This window comes from Brassica napus, chromosome C2 (genome assembly GCF_020379485.1).
Source record: "Brassica napus cultivar Da-Ae chromosome C2, Da-Ae, whole genome shotgun sequence".
Lineage (NCBI taxonomy): Eukaryota > Viridiplantae > Streptophyta > Magnoliopsida > Brassicales > Brassicaceae > Brassica > Brassica napus.
The window spans coordinates 6,772,791-6,788,800 of NC_063445.1; the positions used below are offsets into that span (position 1 = coordinate 6,772,791).

The window sequence follows — 16,010 nt, forward strand, 5'->3', positions numbered from 1 at the left end:
AGTACCATTGTATCCAACAGTGAAACTTGGTGTGCAGACACACGCTTGCAACCATCTGATATAGAGTCTCGGGAGGCCTATGCTCTAAAGACAAGTGAAGATGAAGTTCCAATTGATGGTGTCAAAGGCTTTGGCGATGTCTACCTTGATTGCAATCCGCTTGGCGCCCTTGTTTCTGTGATAACCATTGACTACCTCAGCGGCTAACACTGTATTCTCAACCAGTAATCGGCCTTGGACAAATGCCGTTTGGTTCGGGAGAATCAGGTCAGTGAGCATCGGTTTTAGTCTTTGAACAAGCATCTTCGATATAGCCTTGTATATTGTGTTGCAACATGATATTGGGCGGAAGTCACTGATTACTGAAGCCCCGGGTCTCTTAGGTACTAGTGTTAATATGGTTGCGTTTGTTGCTGCAGGCATAAACGCAGTGATGAAAAAATTCTGGATAGCACTAGTTACTTCAGATCCTAATACACTCCAAGTCGCCTTGAAGAATCCTGAGGTAAAACCGTCTGGTCCCGGTGACTTATTGCTGTTAAGTTTCATGATCACTCTACAAATCTCCTCCTGGTCAGGGATTCTGATCATAGCCTGAATCAACGCAGCAGAGAATCTGTAGTGGAGCACACGCTGGAACCAGTCTAGCGAGCACACAGAGACATTCATTGTCGCAGGGGCAAGTATGGATTGGAAATAGTTTACGGCGTGCTGTCCCATGGTGATAGGATCTGAGAGGATAACGCCAGAAGGCAGCATGAAGAACCGGATAGAGTTGAAAGACGCACGCACTTGGACCAATCTGTGGAAGTAAGTTGTATTGAGATCCCCTTCTTTTAACCAGTTTACTCTCGATTTTTGCTTGAAGTAGGATTCCTCTATCAATCTCAGAAAACACCATTTGTCATACAACTCTTTCTCTTGCTGGAAAAGGTCTGGAGTGGGATTGGTTAGAGCTTGTACCTGCACAACTTGAAGCAAACAGTTAGTTTCTCTCACTCTCTCTTGAATATTTGAAAAATTGGAACGATTTAGTGATTTTAATGCTCCCTTTATTTTTCTGAATTTGTAGCAGAGAGTGGAGAGATTAGACGCAATGCCACCGGCCTGATTCCAAGCATCCACAACGGTTTGGTTAAATTTGTGATGTTTGGTTAGGTAGTTAAAGAACTTGAAAGGCCGGGTACCAGCTAGAGGTAAGGGAACATGAAGATCAAGCAAGCAAGGAGAGTGATCAGAGAAGTTGGGGGGAAGGAAGGAGGCTAGGCTGTTAGGGTAATGGGAGATCCACTCATGGTTGGCAAGAAGCCTATCAAGTTTCTCCGCTACAGGGTTGGAGGGACTCTTATTTGTCCAAGTATGCAAGGGGCCAGCGTATCTCAGATCAAATACTTCAAGCTGATTGAGCACATTCCGGAGTGAGATCATGGGCGCAGTTAAGCAGTTTACCGCCATTGATGAGTGCTCAGCAGGGTGGGTAATTTGGTTGAAATCCCCTCCGATGACCCATGGCGCATTGGAGAGGTCAAGGGACTGGTGGGTGTTGATTAAGTCCACCCATAGGTCTTGTCTCTCGTCATGGGAGTTTGAGGCGTAGACTGCTGTGAAGTATATTTTGTGGCAGTGGGGAAATTCAATCTCACAGGTCATCGACTGCCTGGAACTAGAAATGACTTTCACAGCCACAAGAGATTTCCAAATGAGTATGATCCTGCCGTCGGGGTCAGCTGAGTGGTTGCTGGTATAGTTCCAACCTTGACAGGCTTTCGACATTACATGATTGAGTTGCGGTTCCTTTATGTGTGTCTCTAAGAGAGCACCAAAAATAGGCTTATGTAACAAAAGCCACTGGCGTAACGGGTCGTGCTTGCTCGGCTCATTAAGTCCTCGAGCATTCCAAAAAAAGGTCTTAGTACTCATAGAGAAGACTCCGGAGGCACTCCTTGGATAAGGAGAGGACCTACACTAGGAGTAGCTGCAAAAAGGTTGGGGAGAGAGTTAGGGTCAGGGTCAATGGGTGGGTGATTTTGATCGGAGTCAGAAGCTAGTTTTAGGGATTTTTTAGGTGAGGAGAGCAAAATAGCAAAAGGGTTTTGGGCGAGAAGGGAAGAGTGGCTGGCTGAGATAAAAGGGCGCTTTAGATTTGGTTTGTGCTTTGATGGGTAAAGGAGTTTTCGTGGGAGGTTTTGGGCTGGAAGGGCAATAGCAAGAGATACTTTATAGGGGTCAGTGGAGAGAGCAAGGGGTAGAGTTGAGTCAGAGACAAACACCTCTTCAATAGGAAACGGGTTGATGGGTGAAGGGGTAGAAGGAGAGGGTTGCACAACGGTGGGGAAGGGGATGGTGGGTTTGAGAGGGGGAAGGGTAGATGAGGAAGAACAAGGAGGAGGGGCACTGGTAAATTCAAAAGGCGGAGCAGAATGTTGAACAATCAAGGGAGTGAGGTTCTGCTCAGCAATTGTATTCTTATTTAGATCCGTAGATGCAATATTTGCGCCAACCGTAATAGTTTGCTCTACTTCTTTATTACCGGTGTTTGTAGCTCCTTGTTGATTAGGGTCCTTTTTTGCTGAAGCACTTTCCGCAGGGACCCATTTGGGATCATATCGCAGGCAGTCTTTGATGATGTGCCCTATTTGGTGGCAGAGGGAATAAGATGGAGGAACCCAGAGATATTCCACTTGAACCTGAATGATCTCTCCACTCTGGCGCTTGATCTGGACCAAGGGAGGGAGCTCTTTTGTGAGGTCAGCGTCGACTTTCACATGAGCTACTTCAATATTTGTCAGGTTCTTAGTGTATTCATCTGTTTCTTTAGGTTCTCCCACCAATCCCGCGGCGAGACTTAGACCTTCTTGGGAGCGGAGACTGAGCAGAACACCTTTCAGATGAGCCCAGAGAGGGATTGAAAGAAGCTCCGGGGTAGTAGGTGCTTGAGTTGCAGACCATGGAGATACATGAAACATTGCTGTCCCAACATACCATAGTCGCTTCTCCAAGACTTTCTTGCGAATGTATTCGTTGGGAATCCTAACAATCATTGAGCGTTGAGTAGGATTGGTGTGTATCTCTAGCTTAGCTCCTTTACCCCAAAGAAAGTTGAGGACATTCTCAATGGCTTTATAAGTGGGCATCTTTGCGAAAAAAGAGCCAGTGATGAAGTCATTGTGAAGGGATTCACCCCTTTCAAAAACTTCATCTGGAATATTGACTTCAGGAATTCCTGTTTCGGATATGGTAGTTGGCGCAAGGCGTCTAAGCGACCTGTCTGCGACTGGTTTAGCTTTATCAGCCCAAGTTTGAGGTTTATGAGGTCGTGGTTGGGTATTTTGGGTTGGGTCTGGATCAGAGGAAGTATGAATGGGAGGAGAAGGCTGTTTCTGGAGAGGAGGGTTCGGATTGGTCTTGGAGTTTGATGAATGGGGGAGGGGTAGAGGTTTCCAGTGGGGATCGGCTGGTAGAAGCACGATTAGTGAAAATAGGAGAGGTAGTTTTTTGGGGCAGAGCAGTGAAACCCTCGAAACTGATTGAAACAGTGGCATTGGGGGTAGTGTTTTGGATCTGAGGCTTAGAAGTAAAGGAGTTCAAAATCTGATTCCTAAGGACATCAGTAGTTGAGGGAGCACTTCTGGTATAGCAAGCTCTTGATGCGGTCCTCTTAGGAAGAGAAATTTGCATCGGAGAGTGGGCCTTCCGAGAAGTAGTAGCGGCAACAGCAAGAGTGGGGAACTCAGCTAAGGGGAGGGAATTGGGGTCAGGGGGGTCGGGGGGGGGACGAGGGGAGGTGGAGGAGGAGAGCCACCAGAAGTGGCCGGCGATGGAATCAGGACGGTGGCGCGGTCAGCGGAGAACCAGACGTTCTCCTTCTCTCTCATCTCTCTTTGTTTTCTTCCCAACTAACAACTACCCTAAATTAATTTCGCTAGGTTACGGTGTCACAACCACCAATAAATACATAAGTATGGGAACAGAAATGAAAATATAATAGCTACCAAAAATAGATCAACGTTGATTATCAGAATTCAGACACACAAAAGAGAGATCATTAGTGAAAAGGATTAAAAGAGTTTAATATGAGACGATATGCTGACAAATCAATATTGTAAGAAATGAAATCAAACACAAGTACGTAAATTTTTCAACAAAACTGAATTGCCACCTCTAAATAAAACTATTTTTGTAAGAAGATAATTATATGAAGCAATCTACTACATTGTTTACAATAGTATAATTTAATAGATAATTAAAAAAGCTGTATATGAACTGTGAGAGAAAACAAAACTGATGTCCTAACACTAACACTCGTGAAAAATACATAAAACATAAACCAATAGTATATTCCTCCTCCTAACACTAACACCCGTGAACCTCAAGAAGAATCCAGAAAACAATAAAGAAAAGTATACAACCCTAGATATTATTGTTCACAATAGTATATTTAATAAGATAAGAAAGCTGTATATGAACTTTGCGAGAAAACAAACTGGTATCCTACACTAGTAGATATCAAACAAATTGGTGTCCTACATTAGTAAATTGATATCTTCAGCTTTCACCATTTAATCATATTAACCAGAAAAATACAAAAAATATAAATCAAAACAAATAGAAAATATTCCTCCTCCTCACACTAACACCCGTGAACCTCAAGAACAATCCAAAACACAATCAAGAAAAGTACAAATCCTAGATATTTATTAGAAACACAAGTGTGAATAAAATAACACATTTATAATAATCAACAAGCACAACCTGAGGCAGGAAGCAGATCTTTCGTTTCCCGGTCACCGGAGCGATTCCGGAAAGTTCGGCTTCCAAACAACATGAAACCGATGGCATGACCGGCGAGGGCGGCGATAAACACGCCGGCGTTGAATGACATAACGGCTAGCATGACTAGATAAGAGAGGCCGGTACGGAGGGTGTACACGGCGGTTTGGACGAGTCCGGAGGCGGCATTAGCCGTATCTCCGCTGGTGCCACGGAGGAGAGAGGAGTGAGCAAGCCATTCGGTGAGGACGGCGAGGAAAAAGACAAAGATGATACAGAGAGCATACATGCCGGAGCTTGTTCCTGGCCAACCGGAGAAGAGAACCTCCGTGTTCTTGCCCCAGAAGAAAGTCATGTGCATCAACATCATCTTGTGATGATCTCCTCCTCCTCCGTTCATGGATCCGTTGTTCATCATGGATGATGATGGTGGAGGCATGTTATGCATGTTATCATGATCCATGCTTTTTTTGTTCTTCGGTCTCTTGTGTGTTGGGAGGAGGAGAATAAAATTGTTAGGAAGAAAGTTGTTTGATATTTTGTTGGTATTGACATTTATTGAAATTCATCTTTTCAATTCTCTTTTTTTTTGGATTTGTGTGGACATAAGAGTAACGATGTTATTGTAGTATAGTACAGCTTGTTTTTCGGTTTGTCAAACTTTCTGTCGTACAAAAACGGTAATATTTTGAAAATACAAAAAGAGTGCATTTATGTACTTCTAACATTTATAATTTAATTAAGTAATACTTCCTCTGTTTTACAAAGAGTTTAATTTTGACAATTTTCTGTTATACAAAAAATCAAATTTTAGAATTATAATGCAATTTATAATTTTTTTAACTTAATATGAATTACAAAATACATTGATTTTATAAATATTTTTTATTTATCTTAAATATTGTTGATTAAATATGGATAATTAATAAAAACATAAATATATTGTAATCATTTTTAGTTTATGTGAAAATTTGACATTTTCCTAAGATTTAGAGAGTATATGTAGTTCTCGGACTCTAAATATTGTATCATAATATTTAGAAATATTTGACCATTTTGGATTTCTAGTATCTGCTAAATCAGTTCTATGATTCAGATAATATAGCTTACATGCAAACCATCCTCAAAAATTAATTATTTAACAATTTAATTATAAAATAGCTTAAACTATTCATTATTTGTCATTTGTCACATGTTTTTTAGCTATAATCTATAGTAATAATTTTTTCCCTTGAGAAACCGTTTTTCCATTTCTCTAGTTTTTTTTCATTTTCTTTTGTTTATTGGTGATAGACTCACTGAAAGTCCCAGCTAAAGATGCACTGGCTAAACTCATCGAAGCCATCAGGCGGATGTTGAATTATTAAGGATCAAGTATCTACCCATGTTCATGGCCAGTTTCTATACAAAATATCTAAGCTAATAAATTAACAAATGTATTTAAAAGGTTGTCAAACAAAAAAAAAAACAAATGTTTTAAAAACATGAGATTTTTTTTACACAAAAATATCTTGCAAATAAATGTCAACTTTTGGATGGCCAATTATATTTTCTAAATGAATTTCAAAAATATATTTAAACAATATAATATTTTACTGTCAAAATATTTAAGTATTTACACGATTATAAATATATTAGGTGGATTCCAACGCAATGCAAATTTTTTTTTATTTTTTATATGAATACCAAATATGTATATATTTAAAACTATATTTTTGAATATATTTTGTTAAATACCCTTTGTTATATCTATTTTTTCGTTAATATATTAATAAATCAAAATTATATACTTATTCTTGTATATTAATGGTCAAGAGTACAACATGTATTGTATCGTGTCTAACTAAAAAATATAACAATTTGAAAATAAGAATCACTGATTAAAGAAATTAATTTTAATAATATTAACTATTCATAAAAGTTTGAATTTTGATTTTAAAAAGTATTATTTTGTATCTGTTAGTATATATTTCAACTAATACTGAAAATATATAACTTTACCTAAATTATTTCTTTTTAGAAGTTAAATATTAATCATGATAAAAATATGTAAACAAGTTAAATATTATTTTATTTTAGAAATCTTGTAAAAGTTAATTTTATGAAGTATTATTATGTATGCAACTAAATTAAGATATTATTTTACTATAAAATTGTACATGACGCATAAAATAAAATTTGTATCACAGTTTTTATTAAACTATTTTACCGTTTTTTTCTTTTATAACAATATGATTATAACGTATTTAATGTGGTGATGACACATGCATACATAAGTTTTAGAAATCATTTCCCAAATAATATTTAGGCAATTTTAAAAGTTGTTTCGAATATTACCATTCTCAAGACTATCAAATTATTTTTATTAGTTACATATAGGTATACCATACAACTAATAGTTTATAATCTCTAAAAACGAATTTATACCATGGTGTATAGATACCATGAAAAAGGTTTTAATATCATATTTTATTTAAAAATTCCACACACTTTTAATAAAGTGAACAATTATAACGGGAAAGTTCCGTAAAATAAAAAAGTAATATATATATATATATATATATATATAACGGGAAAGCTAGAAACAAGACGAAATGCCTCAAGTCTGAAAGATATAATCAAAGATTCTAGATTTCTCCATATCTTAGCGTTTTACTTCTTCAAAAGTTGTCTCAAGACTTGAAAAAAAAGAAGTATATGCTCAACTTTTTTTTGTCAGCAGAATATGCTCAACTAAATATCTTTTTGTTTAACTTTATCTCAACTAAGTCTCTTTAACGTTAATCTATACTCGAATATAACCAAAAATATCGCATTGTTGTTGTAAAAATGTACATTGTACTACACACCAATCTCCAACCAAAAAAAACAAAACCCTTATAATTACCCCACACGCACACACACAATAAGTAAACCCTCACATCTCAAGTTAAGAATATCTCTAAACAATATGAACGGCATGAGTAGATCTTCTACGGCGGCTCCCGCACCTTCACCGTCGGCCTTATTCCAACATCGCCGCCGTCATCACGGTGGCATGATGCACATGACGTTCTTTTGGGGGAAAAATACAGAGGTTCTATTCGATGGCTGGCCAGGGACTAGCCTGAAAATGTATTGGGTCTGCCTTGCCACCGTTTTCGTCTTTTCCGCATTGTCGGAGTGGTTGTCTCGATGCGGGATCATGAAAGCCGGTCCGGCTAGCTTAGGCGGCGGGCTAGCCCAGACCGTGATTTACACTGTGAGGGCTGGTTTGTCTTATCTGATCATGTTGGCTGTGATGTCCTTCAATGGAGGAGTCTTCTTGGCTGCAATGGCCGGGTTTGGAGTAGGGTTTTTGATTTTTGGAAGTAGGTCTTTTAAGGACACTGGCATTAATAACAATCACACCGAGGTTCAATCACATTGTTGATTCTTATTTGTTTTCATATCAACTCTGCTGTTTGTGGGCTTTATCATTTTATTTTTGTTTCCCGTTGAAATAACTATAACAATGAAAATAAAATCTTTCAAGATTTTTAGATTAAGCAATTGTACTCCCTACACCCCAACCCAAAGATATCCTATTTGCAATCCATACCCTAAATCCCTCCATTTTTCTTCCCCCATCACTACCATTTTCCTCCATTTGTATGGTATCTCACTCTTATAAGTATATTGAGCTAATTAGCTCTTTTAGATTTAGCTATATTCTCTTCTTTTTTCCTTTCTTGTTTTAGTCTAAAATATACTATCTCCCTCTCTTCCTGAAAGAAAGATTTTATAAAGTATTCACGCATATTAAAAATATAATAAATGTTTACAGTTAAATTTATTGTTTATTTCACTATACATTTTCCAATAACCATCAACCAATAATATTTAATCAATTCAAATATTTTCAATTAATTTTCCTTAAAAGCATATAATTTATCAACATTAACTACTAAAAATACCTTAAAATTCTAGAAAATCTATTATTTTGGAACAAAAAATAACTCCAGAAAATCATTCTCTTAGGAACAGAGTGAGTAATGTTTTACCGGGTTAATTTAATAAATTACAAAACAAACGCAGATCCAAGTCCTATTATTTCTGTATTTATTTACGTTTTATTTTTATAATTTTTTGGGTCAGGTAATGTATTTCCAAGAGTAAGTTAGTTTTTTTTGTAGTTTTGTAAAAGACGAGTGATTTATTTTGCACTTTTGTTTCACCTACCAATGATAACTTTTGGTTATTCTAGAGTTTTGTTGTGATTTTTACGTATGATTGACGCCGCATCTTTGACAAGTATGACGACGAGAAGAACATGAGGATGGAATTGATGACCCTATTCATATTTACTTTTTATCAGTTATTTATTTCTATTCATTTTGGCAGACTTTTATGACCACTCAAAAATCAATTCTAAGTTTACGAGTTGTTATGACATGTATATAAACAGAATTTTCCGTGGTGATCAAAACCAGCATAAGAGCCATCTAAAGATTGGAAAATCATCAACGAAAGATGACTTGAAAAGATAATTAACATCTAAACATCTGAATTCATGAACGCTAATGGTTGTTTTTAACAACTGGATGAGTTTTGTTTTTTTACTTTTCAAATCCCTTAATCATTATTACATTTTTGTTTATTTACTGGATCTTTGCATCAACCATTTGTATTTAAATATTATGATGAAATTAAACCATCGATTTGGTTAATTTCATTTCAAAAATGATATTTTTAAAAAATAATGTAATTTTAATGTAGTTTTGGGTTAATGTGTTTAACATTTATAATTTAATTAAGTAATACTTCCTCTGTTTTATAAAGAGTTTAATTTTGACAATTTTCTGTTATACAAAAAATCAAATTTTAGAATTATAATGCAATTTATAATTTTTTAAACTTAATATGAATTACAAAATACATTGATTTTATAAATATTTTTTATTTATCTTAAATATTGTTGATTAAATATGGATAATTAATAAAAACATAAATATATTGTAATCATTTTTAGTTTATGTGAAAATTTGACATTTTACTAAGATTTAGAGAGTATATTTAGTTCTAAGACTCTAAATATTGTATCATAATATTTAGAAATATTTGACCATTTTGGATTTCTAGTATCTGCTAAATCAGTTCTATGATTCAGATAATATAGCTTACATGCAAACCATCCTCAAAAATTAATTATTTTACACTTTAATTATAAAATAGCCTAAACTATTCATTATTTGTCATTTATCACATGTTTTTTAGCTATAATCTATAGTAATAGTTTTTTCCCTTGAGAAACCGTTTTTCCATTTCTCTAGTTTTTTTCTATTTTCTTTTGTTTATTGGTGATAGACTCACTGAAAGTCCCCGCTAAAGATGCACTGGCTAAACTCATCGAAGCCATCAGGCGGATGTTGAATTATTAAGGATCAAGTATCTACCCATGTTCATGGCCAGTTTCTATACAAAATATCTAAGCTAATAAATTAACAAATGTATTTAAAACGTTGTCAAACAAAAAAAACAAATGTTTTAAAAACATGAGATTTTTTTTACACAAAAATATCTTGCAAATAAATGTCAACTTTTGGATGGTCAATTTTATTTTCTAAATGAATTTCAAAAATATATTTAAACAATATAATATTTTATTGTCAAAATATTTAAGTATTTACACGATTATAAATATATTAGGTGGATTCCAACGCAATGCAAAATTTTTTTTTATATGAATACCACATGTATATATTTAAAACTATATTTTTGAATATATTTTGTTAAATACCCTTTGTTATATCTATTTTTTGGTTAATATATTAATTAAATCGAATTGATATACTTATTATTGTATATTAATGGTCAAGAGTACAACATGTATTGTATCGTGTGTAACTAAAAAATATAACAATTTGAAAATAAGAATCACTGATTAAAGAAATTAATTTTAATAATATTAGCTATTCATAAAAGTTTGAATTTTGATTTTTAAAAAGTATTATTTTTTATCTGTTAGTATATATTTCAACTAATACTGAAAATATATAACTTTCCCTAAATTATTTCTTTTTAGAAGTTAAATATTAATCATGATAAAAATATGTAAACAAGTTAAATACTATTTTATTTTAGAAATCTTGTAAAACTTAATTTTATGAAGTATTATTATGTATGCAACTAAATTAAGATATTATTTTATTATAAAATTGTACATGACACATAAAATAAAAGTCGTATCACAGTTTTTATTAAACCATTTCATCGCTTTTTTCTTTTATAACAATATGATTATAACGTATTTAATGTGGTGATGAAACATGCATACATAAGTTTTAGAAATCATTTCCCAAATAATATTTAGGCAATTTTAAAAGTTGTTTCCAATATTACCATTCTCAAGACTATTAGATTATTTTTAAAATATGATTAAGCCGAAGAGAGATATTTTATTAGTTACATATAGGTATACCATACAACTAATAGTTTATAATCTCTAAAAACGAATTTATACCATGGTGTATAGATACCATGAAAAAAGGTTTTAATATCATATTTTATTTAAAAATTCCACACACTTTTAATAAAGTGAACAATTATAACGGGAAAGTTCCGTAAAATAAAAAAATAATATATATATATATATATACTAGGATCGGCCCGCCCTACGGGCGGGATATACTTTACTTGTGATCTAGGTTATTATTTTGTATGATTTTGTGTTTTATGTTTTAAGTTTTCATTTTCAAGAGATGTATATGATAATGAGTTTTGTCTTTTATAAAGTTTTAGGTGAGGAGAGATTATATGTGATAATATATATTTTGCTTATGTTACAATAGTTGATTATGTTGTTAAAAAAAATTAACTTTATGATACTATATATTAGTTAAATTTTACCTTCTTTATTAAATTATTTGATATATAATGTGTGTTGAATTTGATGATAGTATATTATCTTTATTTGTAATTCAATGAAAACATCAAAATATTGAAATTGAAAAAAGATATGAAAGATGAATACATTTTTTAAAAGATGATTTGTTTATGTTTTATATAAAAGTTATATATAATAGTTATGTTATTATTATTTAAAAAATGAACATATAATGGAGTACAAATCAAAACCAATTGTTTCGTGTTAAGAACATCTCCAAAAGCAATTTCAAAATTTCAAATATAAATTTTTAATGGAGCTACGCGCTGGAATAATTTTCTTATTATTTTTGTTTTTATAATTGTTGTTATATTTTTTATTTTATGTGTTAAAATTGTTTAATGTCAGGAACTCAATCCAATCTTGTTGCTATTAACTAAATTTTATAATTAAACTTATTTTGGTGTTGCATATATATCTATTGATTAGTTTTGTTTTAGGTTATCTTAATTTATTTATACTTTTATTTATTTTGTCATTTTTTTGTATTACATCTATACTTCTGGCCATGCAAATATATAAAACATTTATGATTATATCAGTATAGAATCTATGGTTAATTTTGTTTTGGAATTCATGAGTTTTTTTAACACATTTATTTGAATAAATCTTTTTGTTTATATTAATACAAACTTTTTTCTTTTTTTTTGTTCTTATGTTTTTTTTTTGTTATATCTGGTTTATATGTTTTCCAATTATCTGTTGTGGTTTTTCTTAATATTTTGTTGGTTTGATTCTAATGATTTAAAAGAAAACTGACATATTCACTTATTTAAAATTTCCGTAGACTTTAATTTGATGAAATGTGAACCTGTTTTAAATATCTTTTAAAGAGAAACATATATGTGCTTTATGTGCTTTATGAAAGTACGGCCTATATGTTTTAAATATCTTTTAAAGAGAAACATATATCTTTTAAAGTTCGTAAACTCGTATGACTTGCTTCCTATTTTTCTATTTTCACGTACAAAATTAACACACTCGTCTTTGTGCAAGTATCTAGAAGTGGGCTTTCGAGGGGCTGTTGTAATAAAGCTAGAGCCGAGGCCCACTAACAGGCACCTGACCAACTCTAACCTAATTTTTTTTTCTCTTTCGACACCAAGAATCAAACAAAATCTCCTTTGTCTTCCTCTATTCTTTTTTTTTTGAGCAATCGTCTTCCTCTATTCTTCATACCTAATCTTTTCCTCATCTTCGTTAACCTCCAAGCTCATCCTAGAACCAAATCCGGTGCCACTGTTTTGTCTCAACAGAACTCCAAATCTAATCATCTCCAACAATCTTTAGTCTCCATCTGAGATTGAATTAAGCTAAGCTTCTTATTCCTTATCTGATTTTGTTGCGATGACAATATCAGCGACTCCGCTGTTGTCATGTCTATAGAGGCCCGACTTACCGGATGGTCAAAAATCCAGTCGATTCCGATGCGTCTCCCGTCGCTAATTTTTGTATTCCTCCGACGATTTTATCTCCATGGTAAGCACATCCATATTCGGTTGAGTCAGCTTGAGAGAGATTCGCGAATCTCACTCATACCTCCTTAATCGATCAAAGCTCTCCTTTCTAGATTTGACTCAGATGTCGATCCCGACCTGTAACTCTCATGTAACTCTCATGTAACTCTCGTCGACTTCTTTGAAAAAAATAGTCTGACCAACCAAATCAAGGTTTGTGACCTGAGCTTCCAATTTATTTTCTGGCGAACTTGAACCATCAAGCTTAGGCTCTTCCAGTGAGACTCATGTATGCCTCTCTTCCTTCTTCTTTCACATTCTGCTCAAAGAATTTTTTTTATGGTTGTGTGGAATGAAATAATGATGTTCACGGGTTCCAAGCTCACCTTTTATTGCAGAAGATTCACCGAGTGGAAGAAAAAAGATATTCATTGAATGAGGAAACATGGAAGGGTGGGTAATTAAGAAGGTTGTCAATGGCAACATTGAATGCATCCCTTAACCGTTCGGTTTCCCTTTGCCGTCGAGAAGGAATACATACAAATCGACACAAATGACAGCTCTTACCAAAGATTGGCAGTAAAATTCGTTTCTCATAACCTATCCGAAACTCCATGGTCGGTTTAACAAATCAGAGTTTGGAGAATATCATGAAACTTAAAAATAGAAGATTGCAAGATTGTCAATATTGGGCTTCGACAATGTTTTCAGTTTCGGCTCAACTTTATGACAAAACTGAAAGCAGCAGCCCACTCTATAAATGAAACGCAGAGTATTAATAGAAGGGACACGTGTCGGTTTTTCAGGACTCGACTTTGTGACATGGATGCTGAGGTGGCGCAACAGGAAGGAGGCAAACATTTTTTATTTTTTTATATATATAGATATAACGGGAAAGCTAGAAACAAGACGAAATGCCTCAAGTCTGAAAGATATAATCAAAGATTCTAGATTTCTCCATATCTTAGCGTTTTACTTCTTCAAAAGCTGTCTCAAGACTTGAAAAAAAAGAAGTATATGCTCAACTTTTTTTTGTCAGCAGAATATGCTCAACTAAATATCTTTTTGTTTAACTTTATCTCAACTAAGTCTCTTTAACGTTAATCTATACTCGAATATAACCAAAAAAATCGCATTGTTGTTGTAAAAATGTACATTGTACTACACACCAATCTCCAACCAAAAAAAACAAAACCCTTATAATTACCCCACACGCACACACACAATAAGTAAACCCTCACATCTCAAGTTAAGAATATCTCTAAACAATATGAACGGCATGAGTGGATCTTCTACGGCGGCTCCCGCACCTTCACCGTCGGCCTTATTCCAACATCGCCGCCGTCATCACGGTGGCATGATGCACATGACGTTCTTTTGGGGGAAAAACACAGAGGTTCTATTCGATGGCTGGCCAGGGACTAGCCTGAAAATGTATTGGGTCTGCCTTGCCACCGTTTTCGTCTTTTCCGCATTGTCGGAGTGGTTGTCTCGATGCGGGATCATGAAAGCCGGTCCGGCTAGCTTAGGCGGCGGGCTAGCCCAGACCGTGATTTACACTGTGAGGGCTGGTTTGTCTTATCTGATCATGTTGGCTGTGATGTCCTTCAATGGAGGAGTCTTCTTGGCGGCAATGGCCGGGTTTGGAGTAGGGTTTTTGATTTTTGGAAGTAGGTCTTTTAAGGACACTGGCATTAATAACAATCACACCGAGGTTCAATCACATTGTTGATTCTTATTTGTTTTCATATCAACTCTGCTGTTTGTGGGCTTTATCATTTTATTTTTGTTTCCCGTTGAAATAACTATAACAATGAAAATAAAATCTTTCAAGATTTTTAGATTTAGCTATATTCTCTTCTTTTTTCCTTTCTTGTTTTGGTCTAAAATATACTCTCTAAAGAAAGATTTTATACAGTATTCACGCATATTAAGAATATAATAAATGTTTACAGTTAAATTTATTGTTTATTTCACTATACATTTTCCAATAACCATCAACCAATAATATTTAATCAATTCAAATATTTTCAATTATTTTTTTTTAAAAGCATATAATTTATCAACATTAACTACTAATTTGAAAAATAACCTATTAATAGTTTCAAATTTGAAAATTGTACTTTCTTTTTTAGTTTTGAAAACTACACTTAATTAAATGTGAAAAGACCTTTTCGTCCATAATAAATATTTGAATAAATAAAATATAAATTCGAAATTAATGACATCATTATTATTAAAATATTTATGTTTAAGATTAATCTATGTTTAAGTAAATGTGTTATTTTACTATTTAGAATTTTAAAATAACAATGATACTATGGAAAAACAATTATGAAGTCTTCGTAATTTTATCAAAAAGTTTATATGTATGCTTTTTAACATTCAAAAACCTTATATAAAAAGATTGCCCTACACCATCATTCTTGTACAAAAGAAAAGTAACGCTAGTCCCTGCAAACATTTCATTCTTATGACAGGTATTCTCTATCAAGAAGTCTTTAAATTAGTAAGAGAAAATGAGGTTTACAAAATCGAATTACAATCAAAGATATGAGTGAAGAATTAACAAGCATGAGACTATGAAAACAAGAGAAAAGAAAAATGTTTTGCAGAAAAAGAAAATAAAAGATTACGAAGAAGAAGATGCAGGAGACGACGATTGTCCTCTTTTCCTCTTTTTCCTCTTTTCTTCTTTTAAAAAAAAAACATAATATTTTAAGACATGTCCAAAAGATATTGTGTAGATATTATTAAAATTAAAACAATTCTTGTTGAAACTGTTAATTTAAATATTAAATAAATTATGCTAATTAAAGTTTTTGATAATAATATTGAATATTTAGATTCGATAATTTAGTAAATTTACATATATCAAA

General features: G+C 33.5%; 3 protein-coding genes across 3 annotated transcripts; 2 read left to right on the forward strand and 1 right to left on the reverse strand.

Annotated features, from left to right (window-relative positions):
* Positions 1–4,528: 4,528 nt before the first annotated feature.
* LOC106387176 (copper transporter 1) lies at positions 4,529–5,527 on the reverse strand. The gene has a single exon (XM_013826995.3). It carries the CDS (start codon positions 5,231–5,233, stop codon positions 4,739–4,741), a length of 495 nt encoding a protein of 164 aa, XP_013682449.1. The 5' UTR covers positions 5,234–5,527; the 3' UTR covers positions 4,529–4,738.
* Positions 5,528–7,285: 1,758 nt separating this feature from the next.
* LOC125581567 (copper transporter 3-like) lies at positions 7,286–8,299 on the forward strand. The gene has a single exon (XM_048747221.1). The coding sequence runs from the start codon at positions 7,721–7,723 to the stop codon at positions 8,180–8,182; it is 462 nt and encodes a 153-aa protein (XP_048603178.1). The 5' UTR covers positions 7,286–7,720; the 3' UTR covers positions 8,183–8,299.
* A 5,828-nt stretch (positions 8,300–14,127) lies between these two features.
* Positions 14,128–15,776, forward strand: LOC125581722 (copper transporter 3-like). Its single transcript, XM_048747650.1, has one exon. The coding sequence runs from the start codon at positions 14,402–14,404 to the stop codon at positions 14,861–14,863; it is 462 nt and encodes a 153-aa protein (XP_048603607.1). The 5' UTR covers positions 14,128–14,401; the 3' UTR covers positions 14,864–15,776.
* Positions 15,777–16,010: the final 234 nt, after the last annotated feature.